Source organism: Eurosta solidaginis, chromosome 1 (genome assembly GCF_040869045.1).
Source record: "Eurosta solidaginis isolate ZX-2024a chromosome 1, ASM4086904v1, whole genome shotgun sequence".
Taxonomy (NCBI): Eukaryota; Metazoa; Arthropoda; class Insecta; order Diptera; family Tephritidae; genus Eurosta; species Eurosta solidaginis.
In genome coordinates this window covers 9,946,753-9,968,397 of record NC_090319.1, presented here as the reverse complement: position 1 = coordinate 9,968,397, position 21,645 = coordinate 9,946,753, and the positions used below count along the sequence as shown (strand labels likewise).

Below are 21,645 nucleotides of genomic sequence, written 5' to 3'. Positions count from 1 at the left end.
GACGGACGGACAGACGGACATGGCTCAATCAAATTTTTTTCCGATACTGATGATTTTGATATATGGAAGTCTATATCTATCTCGATTCCTTCATAGCTGTACAACCAACCGTTATCCAATACAGCTGGAATAAAAAAGTGTAGCATGGTGAAATATACCGACTTATGTATGGCTTAGACTGCTCGGGGCATATGAAATAAAGAGAAACACATTTTGGGTACCACATGGCGTATGAGTGACTTTCGCGTATTAGATGGCTTAAACAGCATTTTTGTAAATTGGGTTACAATTATGAATTAAATTAAGTTAAATTTGGGCTCTAAATAAATATTAATAGACATTCAAAATCATTAGTGAAATTTGCATTTGTTTCTTTAGTTTTACTTGAAAATCATTAACAATTACTTGTCATAAGCTTCTGCTTTTAGTAAATCGCTACACTAGAATGCCAAAGCCTGTTTGTAATAGCTGAGATCTAAACTGAGCACTCACATGCAAGCGCACCCATATGCACAATGAACTCAACTTGACCGTAAACATAAGAAAATTACGGCAAAAGCGTGAGCTTTATGTGACACAAAATTTATAATCTAATGCACTATGAATACAAGTACACGCATACATAAGTATGAATATAAATACGTGTGTGCGTATAGCAAACATTAAACTTTAAGTGTGTAGAAGTGCGTTTCTGCGGTGAAAGATATGGCAAGTTTATTTGAATTTTATTGTATAATATAAAATCTGTGCCTTCATTGTCAGTGTATGTATGTGTGTGTGTGAGTGCAGTGAGTTGGTGAGGTAGCTAATGAGTATGCATGGCTAAGAAAAATATTTTGATTTTCCACCATATCTTCGAATTTACATACATGCACGTGGCGCTAAATGCTTTAATGGCTGCGACTCATAATATTAAAAAAAAAAATAAGTTAAAAAAAACTTATCATGCCAACTTGCGTAAGGAAATGTGCATAATTAAGTCTACATATAAATAAGTATATGAAATGATTTAGCTTTATATTTGTTTTATGCATTTCTTTAAAACTAGTTCATCCTTCAGGTATAATCCTTGCTAAATGGGCCATGTTAGGTTCTCTGGTAGCTGCCTGGGAAGAAGACTACATGAAGGTTCGTTGTGGCACCATTTAAAATGGCTGCGGAATAAGCCATAATTACTCTAAGAATGGCTGCGTTGCGACGATATAGTTATAAATATGAATTATCTCATCCTTGGATAAATCGTCTGGAAATCTAAGTATAGCGAGACCGATATGCTTCCGAGAAGTTCTGACAAAGGTGGAAATTCAAGCTCGAATTTACTTTACGATTTCCAATCGAGATTCTGACCGGAAATCCCTCCGTCAACCTTCCCTTCCAATTCTGATCCAGTTAACTGGTCCACTGCCTATTTTGCGTCGCTCCCCCATTCCTATCTCGAGGGAATGACTCTGCGAAAGCCCGCCCCACCTCTATTGTTTCAAGAAATAATATAGCAAAAACAACGACATGCATTGTCAGGTTTCATTCTGGATATATAAGAGTTTAACCTGTTACAGTATCCTGATCGAAGCTTAGGAAGAAGGAGATGCGTCTCGTTGAGTGTGTCGACAGAGAGATGCGCTTGTGAGTGGTTTTGTTTTTTAGAATTAAATAGCTGAGTTTCAGGGCTGCCATTTTATTCAAACAATAAGAAAACATGTGTACGAAAGAACTTGGTATAATGGGAATATTTCCCGAAAGCTGTAAAAGAAAACCCCTCAAATTACAGAAGTTTTAGAAAGCCGAGGCCTAATCCTGCAGGAGGATCGAAGGCGACCAGGTAACGGACGCACCAGGCGTGCTTAAGCTAAACAACGAACATTGCTCCTTATTTATGAGCAACCAGGGAGAGGCTAAACCCTTTACTCCAGTCCCTGAAAATGAAAAATTCCACCACACATCAATGGCGACGTAAGAATTAAAATGTTAAAATACGAAGGTGAGAAAAGCGATCTCGTAAAGCGCGTCAATACCCGTTTAAATAGTCTTTTAAATATAGTGTAGATCGAACGAAATCGCAAAGAATACCCCTAAATTCTAAGCTAATATTGAGAGCTTTATTTGTTTCATCTTTCTATATAAAACCGACATAGTTTTTATTTTATTTTTAATTGCATGTTAGACATCTGATATTGGTCTTGACGATCCCTATATTAACTTTAAAGTCCTTTTGAACTTTGAAGTCATTATTATATAAGGATGGTCCCAAAAAATCGCACTTCCTCTTCGTTGATTTTCAAATACATTTCGAGAGCCCTTTACGATGTTATGTATAAATTCAGTTTCCCAAACTACTTCGGCTGGGCCAAATGCCATTGCGCTGCATCTGTATTGGTACAACCTGTTCTGGGGGATTCGCGACTAAACGAACTTTCAGGCAATGCAACTTGTAATAGTTACTCAGCAGAATGTTTTTAAACGGGTATTGGTTTTGGAACGCAAACTTTGTTCATTATTATGATGTTTTCCTGCAGAATATGTATTTAAGCAAATATGCATGGCAGCGCCCCTAACCATTATGCTATATATTTTCATCTTCTAAACGATAGTCAAAAAATATTCTTAGTTCGGTTAATTGAATTTTTGTTGTTCTGATCTTTTGCATATTGAATGACACTGAATTGTTTGCAAATTTGACCTTTGCCATAAATTTGCCTAAGCTTTGGGTAAATAGATTTATATTTTTTATTTATTTTGTTTTGTTGTTGTTTTTCTTCGTTCGCTTTTCTTGTTGCAGCTTAGTTAAGCTTCACATTGTTAAAGGCTCAACATAAGAAAGCCACAAAATACCAACAAATTTAGTTAATAGTAAATATAAATCTTTTCGCCCATAGATTAGCCAAATTTATTGCGAGTACAGAAAACGGCATTACATGCATGCAAAAGAGTCAGCCTAAAAGTAGGTAACAACATTATGAAAATATTGCTCAGTGGCGTTTTCGCAATTTCACTAGGTTCCAGTCAATTATAATAAGATAAAATTACATGTACAGGAACAAATCGAAAAACAAGCACACCTATCCCCCGATTACACGGTACTTGTTTTACACGATTTCGCTTTTACACGAAACATAAATAAATCAAAATTTGAAAAACTCCGAAGATTCACAAATCATTAAAAACCTTTTTGAGTCTCCTTGGCAACACTGATTGCAATATTGAGGGATTCCCCTTATTGTGAATATGTATGTACATAACCAAACGCAGAGTACATATGTAGTTCATGTGGAAGGAAAATCGTTTGATGAAAATTTGTACAAAAAGCCATAATTTTTACTATTATTGCGAGTTTTTGGTTTGAACTGGTAAGTTATCGATTGAATTATCTTTTCGTGAACCTTCATTAAGATGTTTTAGTTTTGTTTTATTTAAATAAATGACTGAATTGGGTAGTTTTTTTCGCTTTACACGGTTTTTGTATAGGAAAACGAAGATTTCACTTTACACGGTTTTGTCTGGAACCGATATTCCGTGTAAATCGGGGGACAGGTGTAATTGAGTCTAAATTCGGATGGAACCCAGCATTATATACTCAGGTGTCAGCTTTTATTGAACAGTTCATCTAGTTTCAGTTAAATATTTCTGCATAGCCTTCGTTTTATCTGATGAAACTTTTTCACTTTAATTATTAATACAACTCAAGTTCAAAACCATTGATTTTGTTGTTTTCTACTTCCTGGGATAAGCTAGACAAAAATGTTACATACATATACTCTAATTGTGGGTCAAAATTGCCCAATACGATAATGAGCATGTGTTCGTATTTCTGGATAGAAAAAGTGATGTTTTTTTGTTTGCGGTATGATACCGTAACATTTTTGGTACGAATATATCTGGACGTGTCAATCTTTCATTAACTCGTAACATTAATTTGAGCGGTGCGGTTGTAGTTTTTGTGCTAACATAAAAGATAATAAATAGAAGAAGTTTTCGATAAGAAGGCGAGTCGCGCGAGAAATCTCTTCTCGAACCAGTTCGAGAAGTCGCAAGCTCTACTAAAAATACTGAAACTATTTATTATATTCTTTCACAAATAAATTTTATGTTAATTAAATAAAAGAACTGGTTTCTAACTTGAATTATAATCAACAGGCGTTTTTTACATTGGGCAAAATTGACCCATGAACGTCATGTATGATATTTTTTTTGGAGTACAGGATAAGGGTTAATTTGTTTTACTCTATGTCAGTTCTTGAGCTAGGACTCCCGAAAACCTGAAAATTGGTTTTTAAAATTTGTAATTTTTTACAGCTATTCTCCAACTGACATTTTAGGAGCTGAAAATCATTGCTAAACAGTTATCTTTTAGCATAAACCTTTTTTACTTAAGGGGGCGTGGTCCTTAACCAATTACTTCCATTTGCACCAGAAATATTGACGATTGCACGTAGAGTAGGTGTACCGTATTTGGTTCTAGTGCCTCTCCGAGTTATTGCTTCCGAAACGTAGGAGAATGCTTCATCAAAAAAGGAGTGATGCCACGCCCATTTTAAAGTTTTTTTTCTCTATATCACAATTTTCTGCCATAAAAGCACTTTGAAAGTAAAATAGCATTGATATATGATTTTTATTCGCTACACAGCCGCTTGAATTATTTTTGTCTACGATCCTTTTGAAAATGTTTTATAAAAAGTGAACGTGGTCCTCAAACGATTTCGTTCGTTTTTATCAGGCACAGTACCTTTTATAAAAATTATCTGGTTGGCGAGTTTTGTGAGGAAAAGAAGCTAGCTACGTCCAATAAGTTAGTTTCCCTTAAACTAACGTGCACTATTATCAGTTTATTTTATTTCAAAAACCTAGCTACTCTCGTTGGCCGATGGCAACTGAATAGTTATAAATGATTATTTCTGCATCACCAGTCAACTAATTTTGATCCCAAAATAAGTTTGTCTGTTGCTAACGGTTATACATATGTGCATAATTGTTACAATAACAAGTAAGGACGGGTCTGTCTTCGGCTGTGCCGAAGACTTCATACCTTTCATGAATGGGGCTGAAAAATAATCTTATCCCGTTCGTAATCTCCAAATAATTGTATGTATAAGATAAGAAATATGTAGTGAACAGATGTACATACCTAAACGATTTTTATGATAAATATAAAATAAAAAATGGTAAAAAACCCCCTTATCTGAACGATCGGTTGTATGGGATATATATTATATATAGCTCCGATCGAAATGATTTTTAAGAATATATATCACCAAGTTTAGCGTTTTTATATTGGAAACTAAGGGAGAAATGGCCAAAAATCTTTCTATCTGAACGATCGGTTGTATGGGATAGGTATATACTATATACATATAGCTCCAATCAAAGTGATTTTTTCAGGAAATCTTCTATGCTATTTTAGAATAAATATCACCAAGTTTAACATTTTTATATAGGAAATTAAGGGAGAAATGGCTAAAAATCTTTCTATCTGAACGATCGGTTGTATGGGATATATATTATATATAGCTCCGATCGAAATGATTTTTTCATGAAATCTCCTATGATATATTAGAATAAATATCACCAAGTTTAACGTTTTTATATAGGAAATTAAGGGAGAAATTGCCAAAAATCTCTATCTGAACGATCTGTTGTATGGGATATATACTATATATAGCTCCGATCAAAGCGCTTTTTTCAGGATATCTTCTATGATATATTAGAATATATATCACCGAGTTTCACGTTTATAGTTCCTAAATTGCGGCAGGAATGACCAAAATATTCTTATTTGAACGAATGGTTGTATGGGAGATATATGTTATAGTGGTCCGATCCTACCGGATCCGAAAAATGTCTAATATAATACAAAAATACATGCTTGTGCCAAATTTCATTGAGATATCTCAAAATTTGAGGAACTAGCATTCAAACAGAGAGACGGACGGACGGACAGACGGACATGGCTATATCAACTCAGTTCGTCGCCTTGATCAATTCGGTATACTTAATGGTGAGCCTATCTTCTATATTTCTCAACGTTACAAACATCGGACCAAAGTTAATATACCATTTCATGTTCATGAAAGGTAAAAAAAACACAATCCCGCTTTGAGATGCCACACAGTGTCGCGATCCCATATAAGCGCGGCCAAAACTACTTGTCGTGCTGCAATTTCGCTTGTAGTTCATCATGGAGCTTACACTTACTGTAGATAAACAAATTTTAAATTAATTAAAATTAGACAACTGCCACGCCCCCTACACTAGTGGACGGTAAAACTAAAACTGCGGCGATTATAATGAAACTTGGTACATACATTTATGCTAACCTGAAAAGTCAACAAGTAAAATTGCGTAGGTATCGAGCCTTAAACACGCACACAAAAATAAAAGTGTTTTGGGAAAAAGTGGATAACGCAATCTTTTAAAACGAAGTCTCATTCACGTTCTTATTCGGCTTCAATATGCATGCTACTAACGTTTATGCTGCCCTCGATTGCAAATAAAACATGAATTAGTAGATAATAATTTTTTTTGTGTTTCTATTTAGAAATTTAACAATACCTTTGATATATTTAAATTAAATTTTGCCCTTTAATTTTGCTGTAGCAGCAGGTATCACTATAAAGTAAAAAAGGGTAAATATCGCAACTTAGCGCACATTCTCACTAGTCTTAATTTTGAGCTAACATTACTTGTGACAATATATCCAAAAATTGTGATGGCGTTAGGATGATTTTTTTTTATTCTCTTCAAGACTTTTAACTTCAAATAAAAATTCACTTAATTTTTCCCACTTATAAAAAGTAACGGTACTCATCACCTGATCCATGAATAAATGAAAAAGTAGGATTTCCATGTATAGAAAATTTCAAAATATAATAAAAAACTCATTTGAGATATTTACATTTAACTACTAACGAGCTCTGAATTTGCGTTTGTTTCAGTGACCTTTTTCATAAAAAACGGTGGGCAAAATGATCAATTAACAAAATTCCAGGTTTAAGGAAGTCCCAATAAAAGCGCGCAAGTCTATTATTAAAAATTCTGTTCGAAATTATTTAATGGATGTAGTCCCCATCGTTTGTCAAAGTTTTATAAAAATATCTATCGATGAACTTTTTTGACTTTTGGCCGCTTCGCGACACTGTGTGCCACACCTACAACTTAAAGCCAACCAAAGATGACTTTTACTCAAAGCAACGTTGCCTGACTCCACAACCAGTTACTAGCTGACATTTTGTAGTGAACGAGAAGTGAGTTACTTTTCGAAACAGCAACTTTGTCTAGCTAGTTGAAAGCTGACTTTTTGTAGTTAGCTAGAAGTGAATTAATTACTTTCCCAAATGCCGTAAAGTGTTCAACTATTATTTAGATTTTTTTTAGTAACTGATAGTTTTTCTCTGCAGGGTAGCTTGAATGGTTATTGAATCCCAAAATTGATTGGGGTTATGTCGCCCCCACTGCAGTTTCGTAACCAACTAAAAACCTGTGGTTATGCCACTGTAGTAACAATGACACAATCTGAAGTAAAAAGCTTGGGGTTATTCCACGTAGGGTTATTCCACTTGGGGCTATGCCATGACTATGAGGACATATAACTAGAAATGCCAAGAAGAATCCCAAATTGCACAATAAATTTTGGGTGAACGGGGCGTATACGTGATATTTAGTACTGCTCAATGCAATGGGATGAAAAATAGTTGCAGTTTCCTTCCCAATAATATTAATCATTTGGTCGAAATTTGCTAATGATTATCACAACTGAATTTTCTTTGATCTCCATCTCTTTTGCGCCAGTTGCCCTTTAGGTCCAGTTTTTTGTGAAAGTTTAAACTACAGTTGAAGTTGAAGAAGTCTTTAAGCATTAAAAAAAAATAAAATATGAAAATAATGAGTCATTAAATAGAGCAAGTTATGCAAAAATTCATAATAAATATGCTTTAAAATTATCATAATCAATACTTGCAATCAAATGCGATCAACCGCCCAACATATCAGCTACATACATACATGAGCAGCTTATCTATAGAGGTCAGTTGAGTTCAAATTAAGTATATTTATTCAATTGTGCAGAAGTTTTAAGAAAAAATACATCGTGCTTGTTTAACTTTCATGATATTTTGCTTTGACTTTTTCTACTTTCGGTGGCATCTGTAATTAATTATCGTCACCAAACAGAATCTGCTAAAACAGATAACATTTTCCTTCTACCAAAAATCTATATCGAAATAATGAAGCAGCTGCCTTAATTACTATAATCGAGTATATGTAAGTGTATAAATATAAAATGCTCGAAAATTCTCTAAAAATTTAAATACAGTAGAATCGCGAAAAAGTTGACCAAAATGTCTCAAGGGTAGTTTACTTTTCCGAAATATTAACTTTTCGAAGTGGTTTTCAAATTTGAAAAAATGCAGTAATAAACATAGTTTTTGGGATATAACACATTGAATTTATTTAAATAACTTAGTTTTAATCATTACAGAGCATAAACTTAGATTTTTAATTTGTGCTGGCTGATTTCAAGTCCACAGAACATACATACATATTGTAACGAATTTAGGGGAGTTGCTCTTATTCTAAATCTTCTGCTAACGTTCGAATCGCTAAACTGTTGAATAAATAACTCCAATATTCGATAATGCAAAATGGTTTTTATTAGACTACTTTGAGAGTACTTAACAATAACACTTATACTTCACAACCAATAGCGTGCTTAAATCAAAACTGATTAGTCATGCCTCAGCTTGCGCTGCTTTTATACTCTCTGTTTCCTCGTTCATCCATTTTTCCTAAGGTCTAGCAATTTCGCGACAATAGTTAACCAATAGTTAACTTTTTAGAGCGCTACGTGGACGCTCAAGATCGGTCAACTTAGCCGAGCGTTTAACTTTCTTGAGAGTTAACTTTTTCGCGATTCTAATGTATTTACAAAGTAAAAATTTATAAAAAGCTAAATAGGATTTAAGGCAGAGTGGGTTCTAACAACATGTAAAGAGGACCAACTAGTGCGCTTTTAAACGATGAAGCACTAAACAAGGGAAGTATTCATAATAAGTTATAAAAACTATATTAACCTTTTCAATTAAAAAAATATTAATGAAATTAGTTTTTATACGGCAGCAGTTCCTCGAGTAATAGCTAGTTTTTCATAAACAGACAGATCGTAAAAATAATACAACTAGTCCAGCACGTCTGAGTTATTTTATATTTGCACTTAAAGATTAGCTCACAAGATGTCTTTGGTCAACATGTAAAAAATTTGGAAGAGTTACAACTTTGGTGTCCTAGAAAATATTGCTTCATGTAGCAAGCTTAACATTTCTTATTAATACTTCAACTCTTCATGATTCGAAGTAAAAATGCCGAGTAAATCTTTAGCTATACGTTGCATCAACTAGAAACTTTCTGATATATTTGGAAAGGAGGATCATGTGGAAAACGATTTGAGTTATCTTGGTATGACGAATTGACCCTAGTTAGCCAAAAGAAGAAGTGACTGGGGCGCGGTCATAACCGTTCAAGCGGCTAAAGGCAAATTAAGTATGAAACATTATGCCTTTTACAAAGAGCAAATATTCCTTAAGAATGAAAGTTTAAACTCTAGAGGATTCTGCATACATGACTAAAGGACACCTTGTGACCAGTTTAAGCCTGTTGTTGTTGTTGTGCCTGTGCACACCACAGTTTAGAATAATACCATAGTTACTTTTTTGCAAAATTTCGTAATTATTTTTGAAAAACAGAATATGATTTTAAAAAATACATAAATGTTTATACATAGAAAGTACTCTTCGCTCTTCGCTGTGACTTAGTCTAATATAACAATAATAAATTTCTCTTTTGTTCGCATAACGGTACCCCGTAACGGCATAAACTAATCGAGATAGATATGGACTTCTATATATCAAAATGATCTGGGCGAAAAAAGAAATTCATTTAGCCATGTCCGTCCGTAAACACGATAACCTGAGTAAATTTTTTAGGTATCTTGACGAAATTTGGTATGGAAGTTCCTGGGAGCTCATCTCAGATCGCTTTTTAAAATGAACGAAATCGGGCTATAAGCACGCCCACTTTTTCGATATCGAAAATTTCGGAAAACCGAAAAAGTGCGATAATACATTCCAAAGACGGATAAAGCGATGAAACTTGGTAGGTGGATTGACCTTATGACGCAAAATAGAAAATTAGTAAAATTTTTGACAATGGGCGCGGCAACACCCACTTTTAAAAGAAGGTAATTGAAAAGTTTTGCAAGCTGTAATTTGGCAGACGTTGAGGATATCATGATGAAATTTGGCAGGAACGTTACTCCTATTACGCTAACTTTTAAAAAAAAAATTTAAAGTCAAACTTTAACAAAAAAGATAAAATCTTTACAGTATATAAGTAAATTATGTCAACACTCAACTCCAACATTTGTCTCCAAAGCTCTCAGCTGGGTATGTAATGTTTGGTTACACCCGAACTTAGCCTTCCTTACTTGTTCCATTTCGCTCCTTTTAAGTACCCTTTACATTTCTTTCCTGTTTTTGGGTTCTTAGCCATGCTCCCGTGTTTTCTTCCTTCTATTCCTTCTACATATTCTCACACCATTTTTATCACCAACTTCTCTTTCTATACTCTTCTACTCGTGGTTTTCTATTTAATAACTCTTGCTCTTCTGGCCCTCTATCCTCCCTTCTTTGTCTTTTGTGTTTCGCAACCTTCTGTCCCACTCTGTCTATCTCAAACTCCACTACTCTTGCTATCTGTCAAAATATCTGAAAGGATCTAAAGTATATACATATTCAACTATCAGAATAAACAAAACAATCAATGTTAAAGACTATTATCTCATACTGAGAACAAAATCAAACCACTGAAACACGTATGTAAACACAAAGTGCGTGATAAAAGTGTGTGGGCAACTCAGCTAAGATCCAACTGTTCAATCAAATGTTAACGACAATATACAACAGCAATTTTATAGATTATCATGGTGTTAATGTTGATAATGATGGATTTCCGATAGTACTGATGATGATATGCAACCCCATGCGATATTTACGCTGTCATGTCCTCAGTTTACTTATTATCTTTTTTGCTTGTGTTCTGATTGTCTTCTACAAAATAATACCAGAGCACCTAACCTAACCTAACCTTAAACCTTAAATGAAAGTGAAAGCAGAAGAAAAAATAAATAAAGTTAAAAAAAGTTATATTCTGTATGTATAAACATGTCGCTTATGTTGATGTTTGCTGAGGACAGTTAATGTCATCGCAGTGCCACAATTTCAAAGTGACGTTATATTAACGATACCAAAAAGCAGCAACAACAAACGTAATCAATCGCTAAACAGCGCAAAAGCTTAACTCTTCGTTAATTGTTGTCACGTGAATGCATAAAACATTAAAATCTTGCTGTGCAGGGAGTAAAGTAAAAAAAAAAATCACTCACACTGCTCTGTAAGCAACTTCATCTAAACGAGTTAATAATTACTATGCGCTATGCGCCAAATCAACTTTTTTCTAGGTATTAGACCAAACCCACTTTTTTGTAAGATTGAGGCTTAAGTAGACAAAGCACTACCTCCGTTTTTCAAAGTTAGCCTCCAAAAAATAGATATCGGGTTTCGAAGTTCGAAATTCTACACTTCGAAATTTTCCTTTTTGTTAACGCGTTCAGCAAATTAAAAAAGTAAAAATTTGGTGGGTCTTGGTCCGCTCTTTTCCCTTATTTGAAGCGTTGAATTCTTTTTTTTAGAAATTTAGTATAACAGCTGTTATACGAGGTGAAAAGTCAGATAGTCCCACGATAGTGGCTACTACTTTCAGGTGTGCACATACTCTGCACTGGAATTGCTCGTACTGTAATTTTTCAAAAAAAGAATTCAGCCACTCAAATAAAAGAAAAACGCGCACCACGACCACATTCTTACTTTTTTAATTTGCTGAACGGGTTTAAAAAAACAAGAAAATTTCGAAATGTAGAATATCGAACTTCGAAAGCCGATATCTATTTTTTGGAGGCTAACTTCGAAAAACGGAGATAGTACTTTGTCTACATAAACCTCGAACCCTACAAAAAAGTGGGTTTGGTCCAATACCCAGCTGTTGCACAGTGTTATCTTTCTCATCGTTGGCTTCTTGATTTTAATATGTTAATGAAAACGTTTAAAAAAGATCACAATTCTATGGCAGCGAACAGATTTTCATTAAGCATCAAATGAACTAATAAACGACGCAACTTGCAGCAACTACGAACTTTCAACAAAATAAATCTTGAGCACTTTTAGCATCGTTAAATTATGGTTTATGGACGTAGCATCGCTATTGGTGGCAGTCTGCTACTTATGGTCATTACACTCTCAGCAATAATTTTCTACTTCAGTTTAGGTAAGTGTTTAATTTCATTACTCTTAATTTAAGTAGGTGCTGTGAAAGTTTTCATTTCAACATAATTAAAAGCCCAATCAAAATAGAGACAAATTTAAAAATTTTAGTCGCATGAGACACTTAATTGTGATAAATTGTATTTTTGTTCTATTTTTTAGATAGTTTGTTGCTTTGTTATTTAATTTAATTTAATTCACACTTTCATTAAACGTGTGAATGACACAGGCCGACAGAATCTCAGACCCAGAAAGCGGACTATATATTTTCGAAGTATTTTGATGCGATTAATCGAAATCTGGTCTCAAAAATGCTCTATCAGCTCTGGTTTTCGAGATATCCTTACCTAAAAGTGCAAAAAACACCGTTTTTGTCCATATTTGAGGTTATGTAGTCTTGCATATGTTTTCTTTCACCAAAATTGAAGGATGACATCTATTAAACACAAGTCTTCTTCTTTCAAATGGCGTTAAGTTTGCTCAAATATCTTTTTGTTTCGCTGAGATATCGCATTTTGAAATTTCCATGTTTCTAAATTTTCCTACACCTGAAAATCGATTGAGATAACATAGACATGATAAAGTTGATTACTAATTTTCTTGAATTGAGTCTTATTTTTCGTAAAATTTTGTCTCACATCATAAGTGCGCTACCTCACCACACCCTTACACTATCCAACCCTCGGGTATCGGGTCACACACAGCCCTGACCCCTAGAAACCACCCCTATCATAGCGCAAGATGGCTAACCCACCTAACCCTGGGGACAGTGTTTACTCGCATATTTTTCTTAAAATAAGTCTTATTTATCTAGATATCTCACGCCACAAGTGAGCTAACCAACCCCACGTATCTCCTAAAGAAACATGAAAGTTTCAAAATGCGATATCTCAGCGAAAAAAAAATTATATTTGAGCAAACTCAATGCCATTTGAAAGAAGAAGACTTGTGTTTAAAGATACCATCCTTTAGTTTTGGTGAAAGAAAACATCTGCAAGGCTACATAACCTCAAGTATGGGCAAAAACGGTGTTTTTTGCAATCCTAGGCCAGGATATCTCGAAAACCAGAGCTGATAGAGCAATTCTGAGACCAGGTTTGGATTCAGCACATCATAAACCTTCGGAAACATATGTATAATCTGGTTTCTGGGTCTGAATGTTGGTTAAATTTTGTCGGCCTGTAAATGCTCACTAACCAAATGCAAAAGATTGTGACGGTGCGCCGTTTCTGCAATGTTGTGGCGTATTAACAGAAGTTGGAGGCAATGGCCGTCTTTTCTTATCCATATGAATTAAGTTAAATGTTAGAAAAAACAAGTAATGACGGTACTGTCATCGCCTGTGCCGAAAACCTCAAAACTTTAATGAATGGAGCTGAACAGAGACCTTATGAAAAATTCATTAAATCTGAGCAATCGGTTGTATGGGACATATTTTATACTAGAATACTCGGCAGACTTTGTTCTGTCAGAAAATTGGTTTGCCTACATTTCAAAAATAAACCCTGCTTCCCCTCTTCCCTCTATCTCATTCTTTCTCTCACTTACCTTCTATTATCCTTCTTATTCTTGTCTAAACCTTATTCCATTTATCTTCCTTCCAATCCCACTCTTACTTCCACTTCCACTCCTACCATACTCAGTCCTACTCCCACTAACGCTCCCACACCCACTCTCATTTCCATTCCCACTTCCACTCCCATTTCATCTACCATTCCCATTCATACTCACACTAACACTCACATTCGCACACCCACTTCTACTCTTTGTCTTATTCTCGCTATCACTCCCTCTACCTCTCATACTTCACATATATATTGTTACGAATATTAGCAAAACTAAGGAGTGCTGCCAGCTCTAAGCCGATCTAAGCAGTGACGTGAATGCACATCAATAATTCAATCATTATGTATCTACATAAACGAATCAATAATTGCGTCTACACATATGTACACATTCCGACGAGCAACATTTACATACAAGGCAGCGAGAGATGAGATGTCACACACCGATGAATTTACTTATACGCTTATGTGTGTGCGGGAGACTGTAAACTACAAACACATGCATATACCTTATCTGAGTTGTCACAAGAGAGAGCAATAATTTGTGCACGTAGTTGTGGCTGGCGATTTTGTAGCCGAAACAACTAGTAACTTCTGGAAACCGAAGAGCCTAGAAGTATGCAGCGTAAACTATAAAAGCGATGCAGGCGAGTAAGAAGAGTTCAGTTTGATTTGAATTGTCAAGCAGTTACGAGTAAGACGATATCTAGCGAGCAATAGCACTATTATTTTGAAAGTCAGTTTCCTTTAAGATATCAGTTTGGTTATTAAGCTATTCGTTGCACAGTTTGAGTGTTATTGTGAAGTACTTAATAAAGGCCATTTTTCCATCATTCAATATTGGAGTTATTTATTCAACAGTTTAGTGATTCGAACTTAGCAGAGGGTTGCAAATAAGAGGATTTGCAAGTAAATTCGTTACAATTGGTGTCAGAAGAGGAATTGTTGAATAAATTCTAGAGGACAACAAGGACATGGCAAAGTTAAGTGAATTGAAGATCCCGCAACTGAAGAAGGAGTTGGAGAGCCGTGGATTGAATACAAGCGGCGTTAAACTCGAACTTCAGGCACGGCTACGAGAAGCAATGGAAGCAGAAGGAATTGATGTGGAAGAGCATGTCTTTCATCTTGATGGCGAGGAGACAACAAAAATTGAAGAGAAGAACGAAACATCGCAGACGGTTACCAGTACAGACTTGAACATGATTTTAGCTGCAATATCTGCTCAAACATCGACAGTGTCATCTCAACTGGCAGAACAGAAGACATAAATGGCATCACAACTAGAATCGCAGGAGACACGCATAACATCCAAGATTGAAGCACAAGAAACGCGTATGTCAGAAATGTCGACACAGATTACATCCAAGATGGAAACTCAACTGGAAGAGCAAAAGACATATATGACATCTCAGTTCGCTGAGCAGTTGAAAGCACAGGAGGCCCGCATATCCTCGCAGCTGGAGGCACAGGAGATAAGGGTAACATCAAAGCTGGAAGCACAGGATACAAAAATTGTGCAGCTCGAGGACAAAATTGATGCCGAGATAGAAGCTTTGAGAGGTCGTATACAGGAGTTGCAAATGAATCGCCCAGCAGTTTCAGCGAGTAATCCAAAGGTAAAAACACCATCCTTTGACGGTTCTGTTCCTTTCCAGGTCTTCAAGCTTCAGTTTGAGAAAACCGCAGCAGTGAACAACTGGAATGTGGTAGATAAAGTTGCTGCACTATTAATGGCGTTGAAAGGGCCTACAGCTGAGATTTTACAAACCATTCCAGAGAGTGAACGGAACTGTTATGAAGCATTGATGGGCGCTCTAGAGAGGCGATACGGAACTGAGCATAGGAGACAGATATACCAAATGGAGTTGCTGAACCGCTTCCAGAAGCCTGGTGAAACATTGCAAGAGTTTGCGTCGGATATTGAAAGGCTAGCACATTTAGCGAATGCAGATGCACCCGTGGAATACACTGAAAGGGTAAAAATCCAGAGCTTCATAAATGGCATACGAGATGTGGAAACGAAGCGGGCTACATACGCAAACCCAAAGCCAACATTCGCAGAAACGGTGTCACAAGCCCAGATTCAGGAAACAGCGTCGCTTCTGTGTAAGCCAGTTTTCAAAGCACGCCGTGTGGAAGTAGAAAGGCCAGAGTGGGTAGACGCAATATTGGAGGCGCTGAAAGGATCGCAAAAGCGGAGTGAAAAATTTATCAAATGCTTCAAATGCGGGAACTCCGGTCACATTGCACGTCATTGCGATCTTGGCCTTAATAGTTCCAACAATGTGGGTGGGCGTAAACGCAAAGCTGGAGGAGATGAGCAAAAGCGAGTAAGAGGTAGAGAGCTAGATCCGGCTATTGAATGCCCTGTGATATCTGTGTCGCAAATTGGTAGAAAATCGAACAGTCTTACCGTCAGAGGGAATGTGGATGGCAACGAACGAATACTGACTGTAGATACGGGCGCATCTCATTCCTTGATCCGATCTGACTTGGTCAACAGGAGAGTAAAACCGTTACCTGGAGCAAAGGTTGCGTACGGTCACTGGCGAGTATAACCAAGTTCAGGGAGAAGTGATATGTGAAGTATTGATTGGGAAGGTCATGGTTCTACACAAATTTGTTGTGGCGGAGATTGTTGATGAAGTTATATTGGGAGTGGATTTCTTGGTTGACCATGACATCAAGATCGATATGCAGAGAAGGGTGATGCATTATGAGAACCAAGATGTGCCACTTAACTTCAGTTTGGAAAAAGGGTTCAGCAGTAAGCGAGTGCTGGTGGAGGAGATTCGACAGAGACCACGAAAGTCAAGGAAAGTAGATCGAGCAAAGGTTGATGGGTCGAATGTGCCAAATAAAGCGAAATTAAAAGTACCTGCGAGGAAAAGAACGGCATCAACAAACCCTAATGGACGCACTAAAATGACTGAAAGAATTTTTCAGAAAGAATGCAAGGATGGTTTCAAGCCAGCGCGCACTTTTGTTGGGAAACGTCGGAATGATACTGAGTATGTGAAGCCAATCCGTCAAGAACAAGCTCTACAAAGTAGTTCTTCATTGGCCAAGCAACAGAGTGCGAGAGAACGATCCAGAATAATGAGTAGTAAGATGGAACACAGGTACGACAGGGAAAATAATTCGGAAGGTTTCCGGAATGGAGATTTGGTACTGTTAAACAACCCTCACCGGCGGAAAGGTGTTCCAATTTCGGTGCAGTTGGGAAGGCCCGTACAAAGTTGTGAAGAAGATCAGTGATACCATCTACCGCATACAAACCACTGGGAAACCACGGATTAGAAGGGTGGTACATTTGGAGATCTAGCGGCGTTTAGATTGGGAGATTTGTCTGATCGGGACGATCAGACTTAGGTGGAGGGCAGTGTTACGAATATTAGCAAAACTAAGGAGTGCTGCCAGCTCTAAGCCGATCTAAGCAGTGACGTGAATGCACATCAATAATTCAATCATTATGTATCTACATAAACGAATCAATAATTGCGTCTACACATATGTACACATTCCGACGAGCAACATTTACATACAAGGCAGCGAGAGATGAGATGTCACACACCGATGAATTTACTTATACGCTTATGTGTGTGCGGGAGACTGTAAACTACAAACACATGCATATACCTTATCTGAGTTGTCACAAGAGAGAGCAATAATTTGTGCACGTAGTTGTGGCTGGCGATTTTGTAGCCGAAACAACTAGTAACTTCTGGAAACCGAAGAGCCTAGAAGTATGCAGCGTAAACTATAAAAGCGATGCAGGCGAGTAAGAAGAGTTCAGTTTGATTTGAATTGTCAAGCAGTTACGAGTAAGACGATATCTAGCGAGCAATAGCACTATTATTTTGAAAGTCAGTTTGCTTTAAGATATCAGTTTGGTTATTAAGCTATTCGTTGCACAGTTTGAGTGTTATTGTGAAGTACTTAATAAAGGCCATTTTTCCATCATTCAATATTGGAGTTATTTATTCAACAGTTTAGTGATTCGAACTTAGCAGAGGGTTGCAAATAAGAGGATTTGCAAGTAAATTCGTTACAATATTGAATCACTTTGCCAAATATGGAATACCTGCTTCTTTCCGCCCGGCCGATATTAATATATTTTTGTTTTTATAAGCTGCTACGAAGCTATATGACACTAACACAAGTACAATTTTTAAAATCGCATTCATCTTTACATATACGTAAAATAGAGATAAATAAATGAGACGTTCCCCTGCCCAATAATAATCCTCTCTGTGATTTATCAATTTTCTTAGTAAACACAGGCGTTTGTAATATTGTAGCTTCTGGTAAAATTTTTTTTATCTTCCTGCCCCTCGCTCCTCTTCTCCTTTTGAGTCCTGTCTCTGCTCCGTATCTTCCCTTTTCACCTTCCCTATTTTTCTCTCTTATACTTCGTCTCCCTCAACCATCCTATATTTTTATTAATCTCCTTACCTTCTTGAAGAACTTCTCCTTCCTATTTTCACCTCACTTTATTTCCTCGCCCTCACTCTCTATTCTTCTTCCACGCACCTTTCTCTTTTTCTATGTCTCCAATTCCGACTCCTATCTCTTATTTTACTTTCTCTCTTTTCCAGCCAATGGATTTTTGTATAACTCCTTTCCCTCTCCCTCTTCTTCTTGACCACCACCCGTTGTTCATACTTGATACTAATGATATACCTGTCGTCATGACGATCATGACGTAATACCTTTTGTTTAATCAAATCACTTAACGTTTGTAGTGGTTGTCATCGCAGAAAGGTTGACTCATCTGGGGCTTGTTGTATTTTTTTGTTGCAAATACTAATAATAACCGTTAAGTTCTGCAGCCCTCTGCATTGGAAGAAATGATCGCGAACTTCTTGGAAGCTGATAGAACTTAATTTCCGAAAGCGATGGGATTTTGTAGCTCTGTTTAACTGTTTCCCCAACTCAGCGGATGCTTCGCGCTCCTTTTGCTGCTGAATGTCATACGAATACTCTCTTGACGTAAGCATCTTTATGCGTACGCATTATATGACCTAGAAAGCGAAGCCTGTGACCTTTTGCTCGAACTGTATAGCAAATTTGCCCGTTCATTTAACCCCAGGAAGATTGCCCCTTCGCAATATAACTTACGTAAGTAAAGACAGCAAAGACTTTAGAACAATTAGCCTACTGCCTGCTTTATCCAAAGTATACGAAAAGCTACTATCAAAGTAGATAATTGACTATATTCATGACAACCACTTGCTGTCTGAAGTCCAATCAGGTTTCAGAAAAGGGCATAGTTGTGCTACATCCATGTTGAAGATTCTTGAAGATATACGTCCAGCTTACGACAACAACGATCTTACGGTATTAGTGCTTCTAGACTTCTCAAGAGCGTTTGATATGGTTGATTTTAAAATACTACTTCGCAAGCTCGAAAATTACTATAAGGGCTGACATTATGCAATTAAGTTAATGCAAAACTATCTCACTGGCCGATTCCAGCGAGTTCAGTGCGGTGATGGACTCTCTGATTTAAAGTCCATAACGTTGGGCGTTCCACAAGGATCCATCCTAGGACCAGTATTGTTTACACTCTTCATCAACGACATAGTCGCCTGTTGCCGCCACGCATCTTTACGCTGACGATACCCAGCACTACATGTCGCGCCCGATCGGGCTCTCCGAAGACTTATTTGTTAGGCTGAATAATGATTTAAAGCGCATAAGTAACTGGGCTCGCTCAAATAAGCTACATCTTAATGAGTCAAAATCTAAGGCGATTGCAATATCGAACGCAGCATACGATTTAAGCAGCCTTCCTGAAATTTTGCTAAATGATGATAAAATAGGTTTCCAGGATGTGGTTACCAATCTAGGTTTCAGAATTAATTCTAGTCTTACTTGTGCTGACCATATCAGCTTTGTGGTGGGTAAAAATCTATAACACCCTTCGCAATCTTTACAGAACTGCTTACTTACTACCGCGAGCCACTAAATTGAAGCTGGTCAAAATTCTTACAGTACCTCAAGTTTCTTACAGTGTACATACATATGGTAACTTTGATGCTGTATCGCTTAACAAACTTCAGCTGGCCATAAATAATGCCGCCCGATTTGTTTTTTTCTAAAAGAAAGAACGATCACAAATCTTCATATGCCGTGAAAATACTCGGGAGTGACGTTTGCAATTTCTTAAAAATGAGAAATCTATGTTTCTTACACAAACTTCTGCATTATCAATATCCCCCTTACCTATTTAATAAGCTAACCTTGTGCCAGTCCACTCGAGCTTTGAATCTGTTGATACGGGTTATAAATACTCGACATCCTCTAGAATGTTCTTTGTCAGTACAATCCGTCTATGGAACTCACTTCCTTCCAAGACAAAAGCAATTCGTAAGGCAGGATGTTTCAAACAAGCAGTATTATGTTTCCTAAACTCTTAACTTACCCTAATTTACATATCTCAAACCTTCATTCTTCAGACTTTAGTCTGGAATTGTTTCTATCACACTATTAATAATTATATACATATGTGCTTATTATTATTTTAAATCAAAATTTTGTATTCATTCTTTATTAAGTTTATTTATATGTAACTTCCATTTTTTGATGTGATTGATGTACAACCAAAAAGACAGTCTTACTTGTACAAATAAGTTTTAAATAAATAAAATAAATAAATATTTAATTGGAGCTTAACCAATTAAATGGTTTTGACCAACAGGTGAACTTTCAACAATTGGAAGCACTAAGAAAGTTTAAATCGTTTTGCACCTGACCCTTCCAGCTGAGTGGGAGCCGTTCTTTTCAACTGCTTCCGTATGCATATTCTGATAAGAATACCTTCTTGCGGCTTTTAATCTGAATATGTCTCTTCTAATCTATTTAATGAATAGGAGCGCCATATTATATAACAACAAACGAAGCTCCCAAATTATTGCAAACATAAAGGCCTTTTCAGCACAAAATTTATGGGCAACCCTGTTAAGCATTCAAAAAATGAAATAAATAAAGACATTGAGACCGTTAAAGCCAGTGTGCTCGGTCATTTGATACAACTTGTTCTAAATACTTCTTTATTGAACTGCTTTGTCTCGTTTATATTTTTCATTTATTGCAAGAGTTTTTTTATTGGTGATTGGTATTAAATGATTCATACATGCATACAAGTACATTTACATATACATATAAACATATAATTGTATGTAGAACTGATTTGCCAACCAATACCTCAAAAATCCAAGCAAGACATGCAAGCTTTCCACCAATTTTATTATTTTGTTACTCCCACGTATGCTCATAAATATATAACGTGTTTGTGCGCGTGTGAGTGTATATTCATGTATGTGTTCCATAAAATCGGAACCATTTACAATCTTTTATTTGGTTGATTATGTAAGACAATCAAGCCTACGAATGAAGCCACGCAACTAATCGACTGTATTAGTAGATCTATGCAATAAAATAAAGCTGCTGATGACTTACTGCCAGACTTTCGTACTTACATACACACATACTAATTTAAGGCGATCATTCATAGTAAAGGCTTTGTGTAAAATAATCGCTTTTTCTTAAATCGTCATCAGCAAATGGGGTTAGGGGTAGCATAATATGCCCGCAATAGGCATGTATACCGGTCGTAAAAGGCGACCAAAACTCTATGGCTATCCAATACATCAGTAAGATGTCTTTACTCGAAAGGGAGCCATGTGATTCGTGGATAACTTGCGCTACCCTAT

At 36.4% G+C, this 21,645-nt stretch overlaps 1 protein-coding gene across 1 annotated transcript in view; it reads left to right on the top strand.

Moving 5' to 3' along the window:
- The first annotated feature begins 12,275 nt into the window (after window positions 1-12,275).
- Window positions 12,276-21,645, top strand: part of Lgr3 (Leucine-rich repeat-containing G protein-coupled receptor 3) — an 82,353-nt gene continuing 72,983 nt past the window's right edge. Inside the window, exon 1 of the mRNA XM_067763894.1 lies at window positions 12,276-12,363. Coding sequence (XP_067619995.1) covers window positions 12,276-12,363 — 88 coding nt within the window. The remainder of the gene's footprint in view (window positions 12,364-21,645) is intronic.